Below are 16284 nucleotides of genomic sequence, written 5' to 3'. Positions count from 1 at the left end.
TGTGGGTGGTGTAAGAGCAGAGGTCCTGAGTCACACCAAAGCCACCTCAGTGCCTTCCCTCAGGGACCAAAAACCCTCAGCAGGCACCCATCACGTTCCTCCACCTGCATTACCAAGGCTTCCTGAGCCAGGTGGGGTCTGAAGAATTCTGCACACCCTCAGGATCTTCCATTAATTTATCCAGTCTCCAACTAGACACAGTCACCTTAATATCTGTAACACCCTGTGACAGAGTTCCACAGCTTAACTACCCATCCTGTAATGATGGGCTTTGTTTGGGGCCTGTCAGCTGACAGTTTCATTTCCCACCTCCTGAACCTCAACAGAGAAAAGAAATAATCTCCTTCCATAGGAAGAAATTATTCACTATGAGGGTGGTGAGAGCCTGGCCCAGGTTGCCCAGGGAAGCTGTGGCTGCCCCATCCCTGGCAGTGTTGAAGGGCAGGTTGGATGGGGCTTGGAGCAACCTGGGCTGGTGGGAGGTGTCCCTGCCCATGCAGGGGGTGGAACTGGATGGTCTTTAAGGTCCCTTCCAACCCAAACCATTCCATGATTTGCTTTCTACATGTCACTCAATAGCTTTCTATTGCACTCACACTCACAGTTTCTCTGAAGGAAGAACACTACTTTTCTGGTCACATGGAAGCCCTTCAATCATCTCGACTGCCTTTCTACAAAGCTTTCATTTCCACTCTACATCTGTTGATAGAAAACCAGAACTGCAGCCACCACAGACAGAGATGAACCTTGGAGCCCAGGGTTTGGCCTGAGATGGGTACTGCTGTCCCTGCCCAAACACAGGTCATGCTGACCTGCGTTGTGTGTCCCCTCCTGTTTGCCCAGGGATGTGCAAGACCCCCTGCTAGTCCTCAGTCCTATCTCCTCCTTTTCACTGTCCTGACCATCTCAGTGCCACCAGCCAGGCTCCTTGGTTCTTTACCAAGCCCTCTTCCCACAGCTCTAACAAGTAAGTCTAAGAGCAAGTCCCAGGCTGGCCTCCACAGGTGACCTCATGCCAAGAGAGGACCATTTCCACTTACCTTTTACCTCCTACCTTCTAACCCATTTTTCAACAAACTCAAAGGGCCACTCATCCCTGGTGGCCTTTGCTTTCTCAAAAGCTTTTTTAGCTAAAAGCCTTCTGGAAAGCTTGATGGAAATCCAAGCAGACACCACCAGTGAGGACCACAGAAGCTCCCATTAACTCACAGGCTCCCACAGACCACACGCTGAAAACCTCTTCACCTTCCCCAGGTTATTCAATGTGCTTCATTGAGTACAAATAATCTCTTCACCTTCAGAAACTTGCTGTGTTACAGGACTCGAAGTTCTCCCCAGAAAAATCAGAGTAATTTGTTTTGAAAGGGAAATGACCCGACACACTAGGAATACGAAAACCACAGATATGATTTACTGAGCTCTGTCCAAAGTACTCCCAAGCATGCCTGAAGAACAGATTCCTCCTCAGCCTCCATTTTTCATCCAGACTGATGTCTTACATGACTGAATTCACAACTCCCTGTCACACCTTATCTTTGCTCCTCCCTCCACTCCTCCATGAACCAAAGGCATCGTGCTGAATTAAGACCACCCTGCCCCTTGTCTTCATACCAAAGCAGCCTCTGTGGCAACAGCCACATGTTCTGCAGCCCCAGAGCTGCCTGCACTGTGTTTTTACAGAAGCAGACATGCTGCTTTCACATGTCCAGTCCAGCAAGCTCCACAAAATCAAATCAGAATCAAAAGTACATTAGGTCCCTGTAACCCACAGCAGTTGGTCCGAGGACTTTGCACCCAAGTTAAATTCCTGAAGCTCAGAGTTTAAGGGATTTAAAATCATCTTTCACGTCCCTGCAAACAGGTGATAAATGCACTGGATAAAGTGCTTTCACACACAAGGAGAAAACTCTTGGGGAGGGGCTGGGATCAGGGTAGCTCTGCAGAATTACACTCAGCAAACATTTCTTTTCCTCATTTGTTTACCATCCCTGAGTGAATATGCCTGGGGAAGGGATTCAACAAGTCAGGAGCTATAAATCCTGCAAAGGCAACATTTGGAAGATGGGAGAATAGTGCTGAGTAAATTCTGTACTGCTGCAATGACTCAAATGTTTCCCAATATAGGGCATTATCAGAGTTCTTCTGCTTAGGTGGTATAAAATGAGTTTAATGTTGTCTTCAGGTGCTATTTAAAAACTTGCAAGTAATCATTTCACTCTGATTCCCTGGGCAAAAAAAAAAAAAGAAGTAAGATAGGTTTCCCAAGAGATTTTGGCTCTGATGGAAGATCTGCAACATTTATAGGGAGTCTGAAGCTTAATTTCCCTTTTGGAACACCTTGAATTTGAACTGAATGTAAAGAGAAAAAGGTGGGGCCCTCAAGTAAGCAATAAAAAAGCTGAAGTGTCACCAGTGAACAGGAATATTGTGCTGCACAAGTGAGGCTGAAATACAACAACATGTGGGGGAAAAAAACACTTGGTCATCTTGCAGACTTCACACATTGTAAGGACAGAGAAACAATATCTCCAGAACTTCATGGCAGAGGTTCATTAAATCCATGTTTGTCCCAAAGTTCACCTTCCAATCACACATTCATCTCTGCCTCCAAATAAAGGCCATGACTGTCACTTATTGCTCCCAACTTGAAGCCCCTGTAGGTTCTCTCTTAGCAACCCCACCACTGCTCTTATTCCACTCTGTCAACCTTTCCACCCTTTGTATCAGCAAATAGGGACCCAGGGTCCTTTGGTTAATAAAGAAAGTCAAGAAAAAGAAGAGTCATTCACAAAGGGTCCAGAGGGACCTTGACAGGCAGGAGAGGGGGCTGGTGCAAACTGCAGGAAGATCAACAAGGCCAAGTGCAAGGGTCTTGCACCTGGGTTGGGCAATCCCAAACACAAATATAGGTTGGATGGAGAATGGATTGAAAACAGCCCTGAGGAGAAGGACCTGGGGGTGATGGTGGATGAGAAGCTCAACATGAGCTGGAGCCCAGAAACCAACCCTGTCCTGGGCTGTGTCACCAGGAGTGTGACCAGCAGGGCCAGGGAGGGGATTGTCCCCTCTGCTCTGCTGAGACCCCTCTGCAGGGCTGGGGCCAGTTCTGGAGCCCCCAACACAGGAGGACATGGAGCTGTTGGAGAGTTCAGAGGAGGCCACAAAAATGATCCAAGCTTGGATCCTGATCTGGAGACAGGCTGAGAGAGTTGGGGGATTCAGCCTAGAGAAGAGAAGGCTCCAGGGAGAACTTAGATCACCTTCCAGTGCCTGAAGGGGCTCCAGGAAAGCTGGGGAGGGACTTGGGACAAGGGCAGGGGAGGGAGAGGACAAGGGGGATGGATTAAACTGGCAGAGGGGAGACTGAGGTTGGACATGAGGAGGAAATTCTTGGCTGTGAGGCTGGTGAGACCCTGGCCCAGGTTGCCCAGGGAAGCTGTGGCTGCCCCATCCCTGGCAGTGTTGAAGGGCAGGTTGGATGGGGCTTGGAGCAACCTGGGCTGGTGGGAGGTGTCCCTGCCCATGCAGGGGGGTTGGAGCTAGATGATCTTTATTTCCCTTCCAACCCAAACCATTCCATGAATACACAAAGTGAGCAAGCACTTGACAAGAGGGCAGCACTCAGAACTCTTCCTTTTGGACTTCAGGACCTTGAAGCACAACTGGTTCTGACAAGGATAGAGTAGTTTGGGCACAGCACAGAAAAATCTAAACCATAACAAAGTTTCAAATAAACAATTTTCCACAGACAAGATCAAATAAAATTAAACTTGTGAAGGAACTGTCAGCAAAGTCCTAATTAGTAACAATTATCTGGAAAATACGGTGGGTAAATGGTTGGTTTGTTTGTTTTCCCTGAAAGGGGAGAAAGGAAAGACCCAGATCAGAAATGCAGAATACTTTTCCTTTGAGAAATATGATCTGAAGTCAGGAGGTGAACACACAGGTGGATGAAAAGCTGCCTCAGCACAAGGACCATCCAGCAGTTCACTGAGGACACCTCAAACAGGCTCCCACTGATTATATTGTGTATATTTCAACTCCAGACAACAAAACCAGTTTTTAGGGTTGTATCAGTTTCAGTTACTAGCACCACAGAACAAACCAGTGTCGTTTTTTCCCAAGATAATTCTGGAAGCTGCTCCTCACAGGGCTGTCCTCCCTCCTACAGATGGGACAGTTCAAGCTGTTTTGTCCCAAAACCAGCATCATTTTTGGCCACTGAGGCACTTGCTGGCAGCAGTTAACACCATCACAAACCAGCTTTCTATTGTGGAAGATCCCAATCTTACTCAACATCCCATCAAAGCACTGAGGCTCTTGCTGCCAGGGTGAAGAAGCTGGCACTCCTGCCCTCTTCCAAGCAGCACCTTCACTCTTCCCAAGTGACACAACAAGTTTTGTTCCTTCCTGTTAAAGATGAATTTGATTCTTTTCAAACTTCTGCCAAATCCCTCCCCCCTTCAAACCACGGATCTATTTCTTCATATCTAAGTTGATGTTTTATATAGAAATGGAAAAGTGTCTCAAGCTCTTCTGCAGGAAAGCAGCACCTGAAATTCTCCTCCAACTTTTAACACTACCCAAAACATGAGCAAAGGCTTATCAGAGGCAGCTGTCTTGAGCTGACAAGTGCAATCTGGCCACAAGGAAGTCATCTGCAGCTCTCCATTAACTGTTTAAGGTCCCAAAGTGAAGGGAGACACAGGTACCTGCTAGGACTGTGATATCTCCCAGAGCTCAGTACCAGGACGACCCTGGAGAAAGAATTATCAGATCCACAAGGGTTTCATCTCCTCCCTACACACAACTGGGTATTACAGACCCTAAGCTCTTCTTCCTTGCTCAAAGCAGAGCCAAGATCAGACAACACACTGATTTCACTGCATCGTGGTACTTCTTCTGGGTTTCCCAAGAAGCAGGAGCCAAGACACCACAATCTGCTGGAGAACACTTGGGTGAGCAGAAGGGAACAGAGAGCCAGGTCACAGCAAGAGCAAAAGGTGGTGATCAAGTGCTATGCCAGGGGTGATCCCATCCATCCCATATTTAGGCTAAGTGAAATGTGCACCAAGTACAAAGACACAGAAATATATTCTCTCTTCTGAATGCACCTAAGAAACACAGATGGGAGTTTAGATCAGATAAACTCCCCCCAAAAGACTAGGAATAGGTAGAAAACAAACTTTCCCAAAGTTCTAGCCTCTTTTCTTTTTTCTTTTTCTGTAGTTAGGGCTTCAGTTTTGTTCCACTCTGGCTTTTGATGTGCCTACAGCTGAAATCCACAGAGGGTGACAGAGCATTTTGCACTGCCACTTCAGAAAGCTTTTAGCCACCCGAGGACAACAAGAAGCTGTATTTGCAATTTTCAGTGGGGAAACCCCTGCAGTGGGAACTGCTCCTTCATGGAAGCTTTCTCTTTCCACCAGAAACCTGCTGGCCTACAAAAAGCTCTAGAAAAGGGTTATTCCAAGAGGTTAGACAGTTAAGGAAGGATCTATGCTTGATACTGCAAGTTGAAGTGCATGGAATTATCACCTTGTAGCTTTAGCTATCCTTACCACTTTCTCCTGACGTTGGGGATGGTGGTGGAGTGGCAGCAGTAACACTGTGCTTGTCCCAGATGCTCTCCAAAATACCTGTCAAGAGACATTTTTTTTCAGAACAGCCTGGTAAAAGACAGATTGATCCAACAAAAATACAGGAGACAGCAAGGGAACTTTGGTAGAACACATCTTCAGTGCTTTGAAAAGGAACATTGACTTCTCTAGCACCCAGGGAGACAGGAGTCACCTCTCTACAACTGCCTGAAAGGAGGCTGGAATGTAGGGTTGGTTGGCCTCTTCTCCCATGTAACCAGTGTAAAGACAAGAGGATGTGGCCTCAGGTTGTGCCAGGTTTAAAATGAATATTGGAAGGAACTTCTTCCCTGAAAGAGTAATTAACCACTGGCCCAGGCTGCCCAGGGAAGTGGTTGAATCCCCATCCCTGGAGGGGTTTCCAAGCCCTGTAGATGTGGTGCTGAGGGACATGGGTTAGCACTGGGCTGGGCAGTTGGGTTGATGGTTGGTAGAGTTGGGTTATGGTTGGACACTATGATCTTCAAGGTCTTTTCCAACCAGAAGGATTTTGTGATTCCCTTAGTGAGCCCACAGAAATTACCAAGTGCTTATACACCTAATCACAGAATCATAGAACTATTCAGGTTGGAAAAGCCCCTTGGGATCACCCAGTCCAACCATCATGCCTACTCCACAAAGTTCTCCCTTAAACCATCTCCACCAACACCACATCCAAACAACCCTTAAACACATCCAGGGATGGTGACTCCAGCACCTCCCTGGGCAGCCTGTGCCAGTCTCTAACCACTCTTTATGTGAAAAAAATCTTCCTCATGCCCAGTCTGACCCTGCCCTGGTGCAGCTTGAAGCCCTTCCTTCTTGTTCTGTCGCTGTGAGAAGAGACCAGCACCAACCTCTCTGCAATGACCTTTCAGGTGGTTGTAGAGACTCATGAGGTCTCCCCTCAGCCTCCTCTTCCTCAAACTAAACATTCCCAGCTCCTTCAAGCCTTCTTCATCAGATTGATTCTCTAGGCCCTTCACCAGCTTCCTTGCCCTCCTCTGCCCTCGCTCCAGCACCTTGATATCTCTCTGGAATTGAGGTGCCCAAAACTGGACCCAACACTCCAGGTGTGGCCTCACCAGTGCTGAGCACAGGGGGACAATCACCTCTCTGCTTCTGCTGGTCACACTCTTTCTAATACAGGCCAGGATGCTACTGGCTTTCTTGGCCACCTGGGCACACTGCTGGCTCATGTTCAGCTGCTTGTCAATGAGAACCCCCAGGTCCTTTCCTGCCAGACACTTTCCAGCCACACTTCCCCAAGCCTGGAGGGTTGCCTGGGGATGTTGTGGCCCAAGTGCAGGACCTGGCACTTGGCCTTCTTGAAGCCCAGACCATTGACATCAGCCCAACGATCCCATCTATCCAAGTCTCTCAGGAGAGCCTCCCTGTCCTCATGGACATCAGCACTCCCACCCAGCTTGGTGTCATCTGCAAACCTACTGATGATACACTCTATGTCCTTTTCAGGATCATCAATAAAGATGTTAAACAGAAAAGGTCCCAACATTGAGCCCTGAGGAACAGCACTTGTGACTGGCCCCAGCTGGATTGGACTCCACTGACCCTCTCAAACCCTCTCCATAACAAGGTGCACACATGCAGCTTTACAGCTGCTACACAAACTGGTTTCCTAGGAGGCTGAACCAAGTGCCCAAGGGTAAGAGTTGAGTGTTCAAGCTGCAGGAGCAGCCACTACACTGCCCACAGAGTGGTAGGGTTTGGAAGGGACCTCTGGAGATCACCCGGTCCAACCTCCTGCCAGAGCAGGGTCACCTCCAGCAGATCCCACAGGAACACCTCCAGCTGGGTTTGGGATGTCTCCAGAGAAGGAGCCTCCACAGCCTCTCTGGGCAGCCTGTCCCAGGGCTCTGCCACCCTCAGAGTGAAGAAATGTTTCCGTACGTTTAACTTGACCCTCCTAAACCCACACGTTGCTTCGCTGAACCCAGGAGGAACAAGCTTGCAGGCATCTCAGGGAGGCTGAAGAGGGACATTTGTTTCACCTCTACTTCCACCCTCCAAGTGTAGCAACTCATACCTGTGAGGAGCCCCAGCACTGTCTGCACCTGCTCCAGGAGCAGCTTCCGAAGCTCTTCTTTCCGGGCCACGCTGAGATCCTCCCGGGGACACGCCAGCTCTTCTGAAGTTGTTTTCAACATGATCAGCCCCAGAGGAGTGGTGACAGGAGACTGGATTAACTGAGGGGAGAACACATGAATGCAACGTGTGATGATGCTACCACCACCCTGCAAAGCTCTCGGGTGACAACCAGGGGGTCAGGAACACCAGGAGCAGCTCACAAGCGCTTCCCGACCCGGGGAGGATCAGTTCCCACAGTCTGCACCTCTGCACGTGGAGGGAAAAGAGCTGCAAAGATTCCATTTCCCCAGAAACATCTGTGATGTTGCAACAGCTCAAGTACCACGGGAATCCTTGGGGTTTCAAGAGAGCTTTCATCATGTCGTTGCACACGTTCTCTGTTCCAGCATGTTTACCACTAAGAGTTTGTTCCTCCTGTTTACTGCCTTCTGCTGACACCATCACTTCTCAGAATTGCCTCAGCACCAGTTGCACCACGTAACAGGGCTCAGCTCAGGAGCCTGCACCACCAGTCCAGCAGTTTCCCAGTAAAAAGCACATCCCTTCCCATAGGAAGAGCTGTAGCCAAGTATGGGATGACACACAGCTAAGGGACACCCCCTCTCCTTGCACCTGTGCCACATCTCAAACTGGAAAGCACATTTTCCCTAAAAAGAGCATCTTCCACCATGGACAGAACGTGCAGCTCAGAGAAAGCAATGATTTGTGTCTTAATTACCCACTGGGAGATGAAAGACACGTTCAGGTGGGACCAAGTATTGATTTTGCAGCTGAAATTCAATGCTGCTCCTCACCTGGAACATCCAACACCACTGATGTGCTAGTCCTTCTTGGAGAAAAAGCCCAAGGCCAATCACAGGTACCACAAGTAACCCTTGAAGTGATCAATTCTGTAAGACAGGCTGACCTCAGTCCTCATCTCCTCAACTCAGACACACTGAGTTGGCACTGCTCAGGCTACACAGCCTGGTGGAATACGTGGGGGGGAGGGAAAGTCCATCTAAAAACCTCTTTGTCTGGATGTGGCTTCCAGAAAAGAAGCAGGATGGCCCAGGAGGAGGCAGCCAAAAAAAGAAAATTAAACAGAATACACAACTTGTAAGTTGCAAAGAGACCTGAGCATCCCTCTGAGTATTTTCTGACACTACCAGGAAGTTTAGCAACACCAGGCACTTCAGTGATGTTAAAACTAATTTCACACCTCTAAAAGAACAGCACTTTCTAGGTAAAATCACTGGGTTTGAATCATGACAATAACCCGGATTAACTTTCTTCTTGGCTCCTCCAATGGTCCAGTCAAAGTTTTAGGGACTACTTAAAGAGTACTGGGATACAATTTCATGCTAAAAGAACCAATCAGTTACTTCTGAATATCTCAGAAGAAATTCTGGAGAGAGGATTCATCTGCAACTCTGAAAGCAAGTCATTCTGCTCCCCTGCTACTCTGAGGACTTGAATTTCAGTATTAGTGGTTTTCTTCCTCTTTTCCTGGACATTTTTGGAAGGTGTCTGCTGCAGAAATGTATGGGTTCACAAAGAAAGCCTTAAGGAAAAAAAGATACCCAAAGGGGGCTCTGCAATCATCTAATATAACCCAAAGTGCTAGAAAAGCAAGGAGAAGCTCAGAAATTCAATTGCAGAGCGAGATGAAATGAAATGCCAAACCTGGAAGTGCAGCCAGTTGTCTCAGTACTTACTGTCAAATTGACAATTCAGGCAAAAATTGCAGCACATCATGCTGCCTGATTACAGAAAGCTACCTGAAAAGCTATTATACCCAAGCTCTCTAAGCCAAGCTGGCATTTTTTAAATTCTGAAATTAATACTAGGTCCATTTGTCTTAACAAATAAACTCTTCATATTGAGAGACTTTGATTTTTTTTTTTACTGCCTTCTGGCTTGTCTGTGGGCAGAGCTGCACTTAAATGATGTAATTATATCAGCAGAAAACTTCAGTTTGCACTCAGCTTCTTTAAGCCAATTATGAACCATTTTAAGAGAGCAGGAAACCAAGCATTTTTGAGCAAAAGAGGAGGTTTGCACCATCCTGGCTGGGCTGCAGTGGCAGTGAGATGTGAGCCTGGCTCAGGCTTGGATGTGGAGATTGAATTGTGGAATGATTTTGGTTGGAAGGACCTTCAAGATCATCTAGATCCAACCCCCCTGCATGGGCAGGGACACCTCCCACCAGCCCAGGTTGCTCCAAGCCCCATCCAACCTGCCCTTCAACACTGCCAGGGACGGGGCAGCCACAGCTTCCCTGGGCAACCTGGGCCAGGCTCTCACCACCCTCACAGCCAAGAATTTCTTCCTCATGTCCAACCTCAATCTCCCCTCTGCCAGTTTTAATCCATTCCCCCTTGTCCTCTCCCTCCCTGCCCTTGTCCAAAGACCTTAGTACAAAGATAACTGAATTACAGCCAACATAGTGGCACTGCCTCAGCCAGGATCTGCAAGGACATCCCCTAGTCTTCCTGCAAGAGCCCTGTGAAACAACCCAACCTTCCACTAGTGACTTTACACCACAAAGTGCCCAAGATCTTAGGGTATCTTTGGCTGTTAGGTGAAAAATCCCCAGCAGTCATTCAGAATCCTCACTTTTGATAATCACCCAGTGATGCACCCAGAGTTTCACTGACTTTCTTTAAACAACCACCCACAAGCCTCACATTTTCAACAACTACTCCTAAATATTTAAAATCCCAAGTGCAGCTGACAACATGCTACAGAGCATTGTTCCTTTCTCAAAATACTTCCAACACTAGAAAGAAAAGTGACAGGTGGGAAGCCAAGGGTTACCTGCCAAATTTAAAAGGTAAAGAAATTTCAGAAGTAACTTTGTTTTCCCTGGAATTACTTAATATTGATCGAGGGAAGTCAGTGATCGAGGAAACAAAATGATGTGTCTTTGTGAATAAAGCCAAATTTTCCTTTGAGAAATGTCTCACCTGCAAGATGTTGGTGAAAAAGTCATGGTAGAACATGGGCCAGTCTTGGCGACCGATATCCACAATGACCTTGCAGAGTTTGTTCCTGATGAAGTAAGGCAGAGTTTTGTGGTGAGCCAGAAGGAGCTTGGGCAGGCAGCTGCGGATCTCCATTTTGTCTTGAGATGGGACCCCAAGCCACATCTTGTTGATTAAGTTCTGGAAAAGAAGCAGACTTTACAAATGAGCTCATTTGAGACATGCTTAGACCAGTCCTACACCCCAGGATGGTCAGTGTCTGCCACAATGCCCAGGCAGGGAATAGGACACAACTTTTACAGCTGTCCAGGTCTCTCACCAACCAAAGGTGGTCAGTTACAAATGTAAGCACCTATTTTTGATGTAGATCAACCTTCCCTGCTGCTGGGAGCAGCTCTGTAGCTAAGGAAACAAGCAGGTTCAACAAGATGTTTCTCTTTTGTTGGAGCTCTGACACAGGCTCACTGGGCAAGGAGCTGAAATTTCAGCTGCTTTCACTGCCCAGCAAGTCCAGTACCACCCCTGACATCTTCAACACGTGGAAATGAGTGTGTGCAGAACAAGAACAGGTTCAAAGAGGGCAAACCCTGCAGCAGGAGCTCATTTGGAAGGAGCTTTGCTGCTTGCTGGGGTGCTCTGGCAGCAGAAGACAGTGATGGCTCCAGCTGCTGAACTTCTCTTAGAAGCCACACCATGGATAGGGATGAGCTGGAATAAAAACCCTCCCACCAGGTGTATCAGACTTGCAGAAGCCCTCCAACATTAGAGTTTCACCAGAGATGCCTTGCAATGCCCCAGAAATTGCTACCAATCCCTTTGAATGCACCATCATTAACTGTGACACCAACCAGCACGGTACCATTTTACCTGGGTTTGGGTCCAGCAGAACTAGCTGCCATGTCTATAAAGTATTTCTACTATGTTAATTGTGGACACTTGGATTTTCCCCTTTAAAGGGCAAAGCAAAAGCCTCGTATGAAGCAGGAAAAAAAGCAAGAGGGGGAGCAAGTTGGGCTTTAGGTGACTCTGATGCCACCCAGGTCTCCTGAAGCTAAGCTGGAAGGTGACCCTGGGAGAAATGCCTGCAGTGACAGGGCAGCACTTTAACAGAAAGCTTTAAGTCCACTTCAAGTCAGACAAAAGCCATAAGGCAGAGTCACAAATTGCTCTCCTGCCACATTATGATCCCATTTAGAGGCTCTGGAGCATTAGGAGCTGAGCCTCTCAGGAGAACTTAGTGAGGAGCCCAGTGGCTGAGGCAATGTCTGCACCCATCTGCAGGCAGGCAGCTTGGAGAAGCCATCAGCAGGAGCTACTGCAAAGGGGTTTGCTGCTGAAAATGGGAAGTTATTTATGGTCAAGGCAGAGCCAATTCACAGTACAGAGGTATATTTATACATGAATTGCATCCAAGAGGCTGTTTTTGGGGACTCCTCACAGAGAAGGTCCAGAAACACTGCTTAAAAACAATGACCCAACCAAAGAGAGTTCCAGAAGCTTCAATAAAACTGGAAGATGCTTTAGCTTTAATATTCATGCTTTAATGCCTGCTGGGCTTTCTTCTACTCATTTGACCTGAAAGTGGCAGCTTCTCCATCCGTGGAAAGTTTTTTGGGAAGATGTTCTCTTTTCCAAAAGCAGGAAGTGAAAACAGTTCATAGGGAAGGTGACCATGAGGATTTTTAACCCAGATCCATTTTAACTTCCTAGACATTCTAGAAAATACAACATTCTCAGCAAGTTTTGGGAATGCTCCTTGTGTTTATAAACACACTTGTACTGACATTCAGAGCTCACAGTTGTTGAAGACTGAAGTTGCAGACCATGGCTGTGAGGACCAGCTGAATGTGCAGCACCACAGAAGTTAACTTTGGAAATTCAAGCTCCTCCAGGGAGAGATTTCAATCTCTCAGCTGAGCTGTGGTCTCATGTCCCTCACTTTCCACCTGGACAGTGACTTCTGTGTTCTGTTTAGTCCTGATTTTCCCAGTATCACTTCCCCCCCACCCCCTCCAGAGAAGCAGGGGCTCAGTGATCAAACATCATCTCCTCTTCATGAAAACCAGTTTATTTTGCAGGCTGCTGCTGCCTGACATCCATCCCCAGGGCAGGGAACAACAACTCCTGGACCATTTGTCATGATTACCCCTTTTTGAGAGGATGGCAACCAAGATGCAGCCTGCAGATTGAGTCCAGATTCCCTCTGCCACCTCAGATAAATAAAGTGAACAGTGTAAGTGAAGAAGTCAACAAAATAATCTGGATGGTTTGGGATACTTTGTCCAAACAACACAACTTTTAAGTAGAGAGTTGTTTGCTCTATCTAAAAAGTGGCCTCATAGCCAAAGCTATAAAACCCCTTTGATTTAGGAGCTCAGCTCAGGCTGCCAACACAACCAAGGACACAAACAGAGCCAGGGTGAGGTGGGACATTGACCAAACCCCAGAGTATTGTCAGGGAAAAACACTGCACTAGTCACTCAGGAATCAGCTGGTAAAGCAGAGCTGTTCACAGAACACTTTTGCTTCTTCCAGTAGATACACAAATCAATATTTAGGCTTTTAACCATAACTTTGTTCTTTTATAAGTAGGTACAAAATGGGCTGTGGTCTTCTAAAAGAGACCTTACCTCTACAACTAGCACAGAAGCTTGTGGGATGTCCTCCAAGAGCATCAACCACAACCATGAGATGTCAGAAATAAAAGCAACTTTTCTCTTCCCTCTTAGCATTAAAGTTTGCAGCAGCTTCTATCAGGTAATCACAGATTTTTCTGACCATAAAGAGAGGAGAAAAGCAATAAAGCTCTTAAAAGCATCGTGCAAAAAAACTCAAGCAGCCTCTGAAACTGCAGGTAATTTGTACTTAGAGATGCCAGGAAATTAATTCTTCTGTTTGTGTACAAAGATTCATATTCTCCTACTCCCAGCCTGCCATTAAAGCAACCTCTCTAGGAGAGAGCAGTAAAAGCCTCCTTTTATCACTGTACAGGGCTGCCATTTATAGACAAACCTTTCCAAATCAAATTGATTGCCATCTAAGATTGCAGCAGCCAAAATGCACCGAGCAGGCAGCAGTTCCCAGCTTACCTCAAACACTGTCAAACTGTACATCATGACATAGTCATTCCTTGTGCTTGAGAGAAAATAGAGGCAGAATCTCCAGGCTCCTATTTGCTGGGCAAAGTTATTTAAAAGCTCCTCTAAAAGAAAGGATAAATAAAAAAAAAAACAACAACAACATTAAAATCCTGAAGCTGTAAATAAATCCATAGCCATGTCAAAGTAACACAGTGAGCATGAAAGAAACACCATGTTGAAAGAATGGCTCAAACAACCTGGAGAAAGGGTGGGGGAATTAAATCATCCTCTAAAGTATTAAAAACAGGCTAACTTTAAACAAAATAGGTATATAATTTGAGAACCCAGTTTTGAAGGAAGTACTATATCAGACTAAGAGCTGAATATTAAAACAAATCACACAAAAATTATATTAGGGCAGGTTGGATGGGGCTCTGAGCAACCTGGTCTACTGGGAGGTGTCCCTGCCCACGCAGGGAGTTGGACATAGATGATCTTTAAGGTCCCTTCCAACCCAACCCAGTCTGGGATTCTATGATGCTATCATCTCTAAAAGCCAAACATTGGGATAGCAGGTCCCTGTGAAAGACCAGGAATACTTCAGATCAGCCCCAGCATTACAGAACACTCTTGTTTTAATGCAATTGCTCCAAGAATCACTGGCTTGGTTGTAAGTCAGCAGATCAAAACCCTCTCTCTGAACACTCAGGAAGAAGATTTGGCCATGGCACATCAAGTGTCTACCTACCAAATGTGGCAAAGGGAACAGCTGCAAGGGCTGTTTGATAGGCTGGCAAATGTCAACCTTCATCAACCAGTTTATTTCCTGTAACTGGAGCAGGAAAACAGGGGATGCTGAAGGATTCTGTCTTTTCCACAGCAGAAGTCCACAAAGGGAAGAAGATAACACTTGCCTAGTTGTTTATTCTTTATTTTCCCAGATTTTTGGGAAAGATCTTTCATTATCATCATACTTCTGGCACTGAAACTAGAGAGGATTGAGAATAAAAAAAACCAGCCTATTTACACCCGTTAACCATGGGTGCAAGAAGCTCACCTAGAGCTTCCATAAAATCCTACCTGTTTTCAAAAGGACACAGTTAAAAACACCAGCCAAAATGAAACCTCAGTTTATTCCCACTGGCCCAGTTCATGTGGAATGACACATCTTCTGCTTTCATTTCTTAATGCTGAACAAACCTCAAGTCCATGTTCCATCTCTAGGCAGAAGGGAGATGTTTTCCAGGACATGAAGTCCAACAAAGTACAGGCAGAAGAAGAGGTCACATTCTCCTCCTACCCTAACCAACTTACTTGATAGAAACCCTACATCTCCATGCTCACAGCAGCAGTTACCAACATGTTGATTATCTGTAGGACCTGCCATGAGGTTGTTGAAACCCCAACTACGTAAGCCTTTACTTCAAGTTCATACAGAAGCAGGAGAGGCCAAAACACCAGTCTGGTATCAGATAAAGCAGTTTCATCTGCTGTTTAAGATAACCACATCACCTCTGCTGAGGTATGCAGGCAGCAGAAAGCCAAGAGGACCATCCTTTAGAAGGGGCAAGAACTCACCGATCTCGCGTTTCCGCTCGTTCGTTGTGCAGTTGTGGAAAAACTCTGTCATCAGACTCTCCAAAGCCCTTAGAGAGGCCTCCTCAGATGCCTGGGAATGACATGGAATGGGAAGAGTTAAGTTAGCTTGTCCTTGTCAGGTAATTCTCACAAAGAGAAGTTCAAATGAAGATGCTTTCAGATGTTGAGAGATAATAAATACAGCGATGAGGGCTCCTGGGACCTGTTCCCATCTTCGCTTGGGTGCTGCTGCCACCTGACACCAACAGGGCTCCAATGGTAGCAGCTGGGAAGATTAAGGAATTCCCAGCACCTTCAAAAGCAAAGTCAGAGAGTCATCAGGGTTGGAAGGGACCTCTGGAGATCACCCAGTCCAACCCCCTGCCAGAGCAGGGTCACCTACAGCAGATCCCACAGGAACACCTCCAGCTGGGTCTGGAATGTCTCCAGAGAAGGAGCCTCCACAGCCTCTCTGGGCAGCCTGGCCCAGGGCTCTGCCACCCTCACAGGAAAGAAGTTGTTCCTCATGTTCAGCTTGACCCTCCTGTGCTCCAGCTTGTGCCCATTGCCCCTTGTCCTGTCACTGGACACCCTGGGAAGAGTCTGGTCCCCCCTCCTGCCACCCCCTGTAGATACTGCCCAGCACTGAGGAGATCCCCCCTCAGCCTCCTCCTCTCCAGCTGAGCAGCCCCAGCTCTCCCAGCCTTTCCTCCCAGGCAGATGCTCCAGCCCCTCAGCATCTCTGTGGCCCTGGGCTGGACTCTCTCCAGTAGCTCCTTGTCCCTCCTGAACTGGGGAGCCCAGAACTGCACAGTTCTCCAGATGGGGCCTCACCAGGGCAGAGCAGAGCAGGACGAGAACCTCCCTTGACCTACTGGCAACACTGTTCTTCATGCTCCCCAGGGTGGCCTATTGGCCACAGGGGCACATTGT

The 16284-nt window shown here is 47.2% G+C and overlaps 1 protein-coding gene across 5 annotated transcripts in view; it reads right to left on the bottom strand.

Annotated features, from left to right (window-relative positions):
- XPO6 (exportin 6) overlaps window positions 1-16284 on the bottom strand; it is a 60867-nt gene that overhangs the window by 29229 nt on the left and 15354 nt on the right. For all 5 annotated transcript variants that reach the window (XM_051631897.1, XM_051631894.1, XM_051631893.1 and 2 more), the window contains exons 2-6: window positions 15352-15442; window positions 13783-13895; window positions 10676-10873; window positions 7666-7825; window positions 5562-5639 (exon numbers count right to left, since the gene is read on the bottom strand). In XM_051631897.1, the coding sequence (XP_051487857.1) occupies window positions 5562-5639; window positions 7666-7825; window positions 10676-10873; window positions 13783-13895; window positions 15352-15442 (640 nt within the window). The remainder of the gene's footprint in view (window positions 1-5561; window positions 5640-7665; window positions 7826-10675; window positions 10874-13782; window positions 13896-15351; window positions 15443-16284) is intronic.

This window comes from Apus apus, chromosome 14 (genome assembly GCF_020740795.1).
Source record: "Apus apus isolate bApuApu2 chromosome 14, bApuApu2.pri.cur, whole genome shotgun sequence".
Lineage (NCBI taxonomy): Eukaryota > Metazoa > Chordata > Aves > Apodiformes > Apodidae > Apus > Apus apus.
The sequence above is the reverse complement of the archived record's forward strand: the minus strand, read 5'-3'. Positions and strand labels throughout refer to the sequence as shown.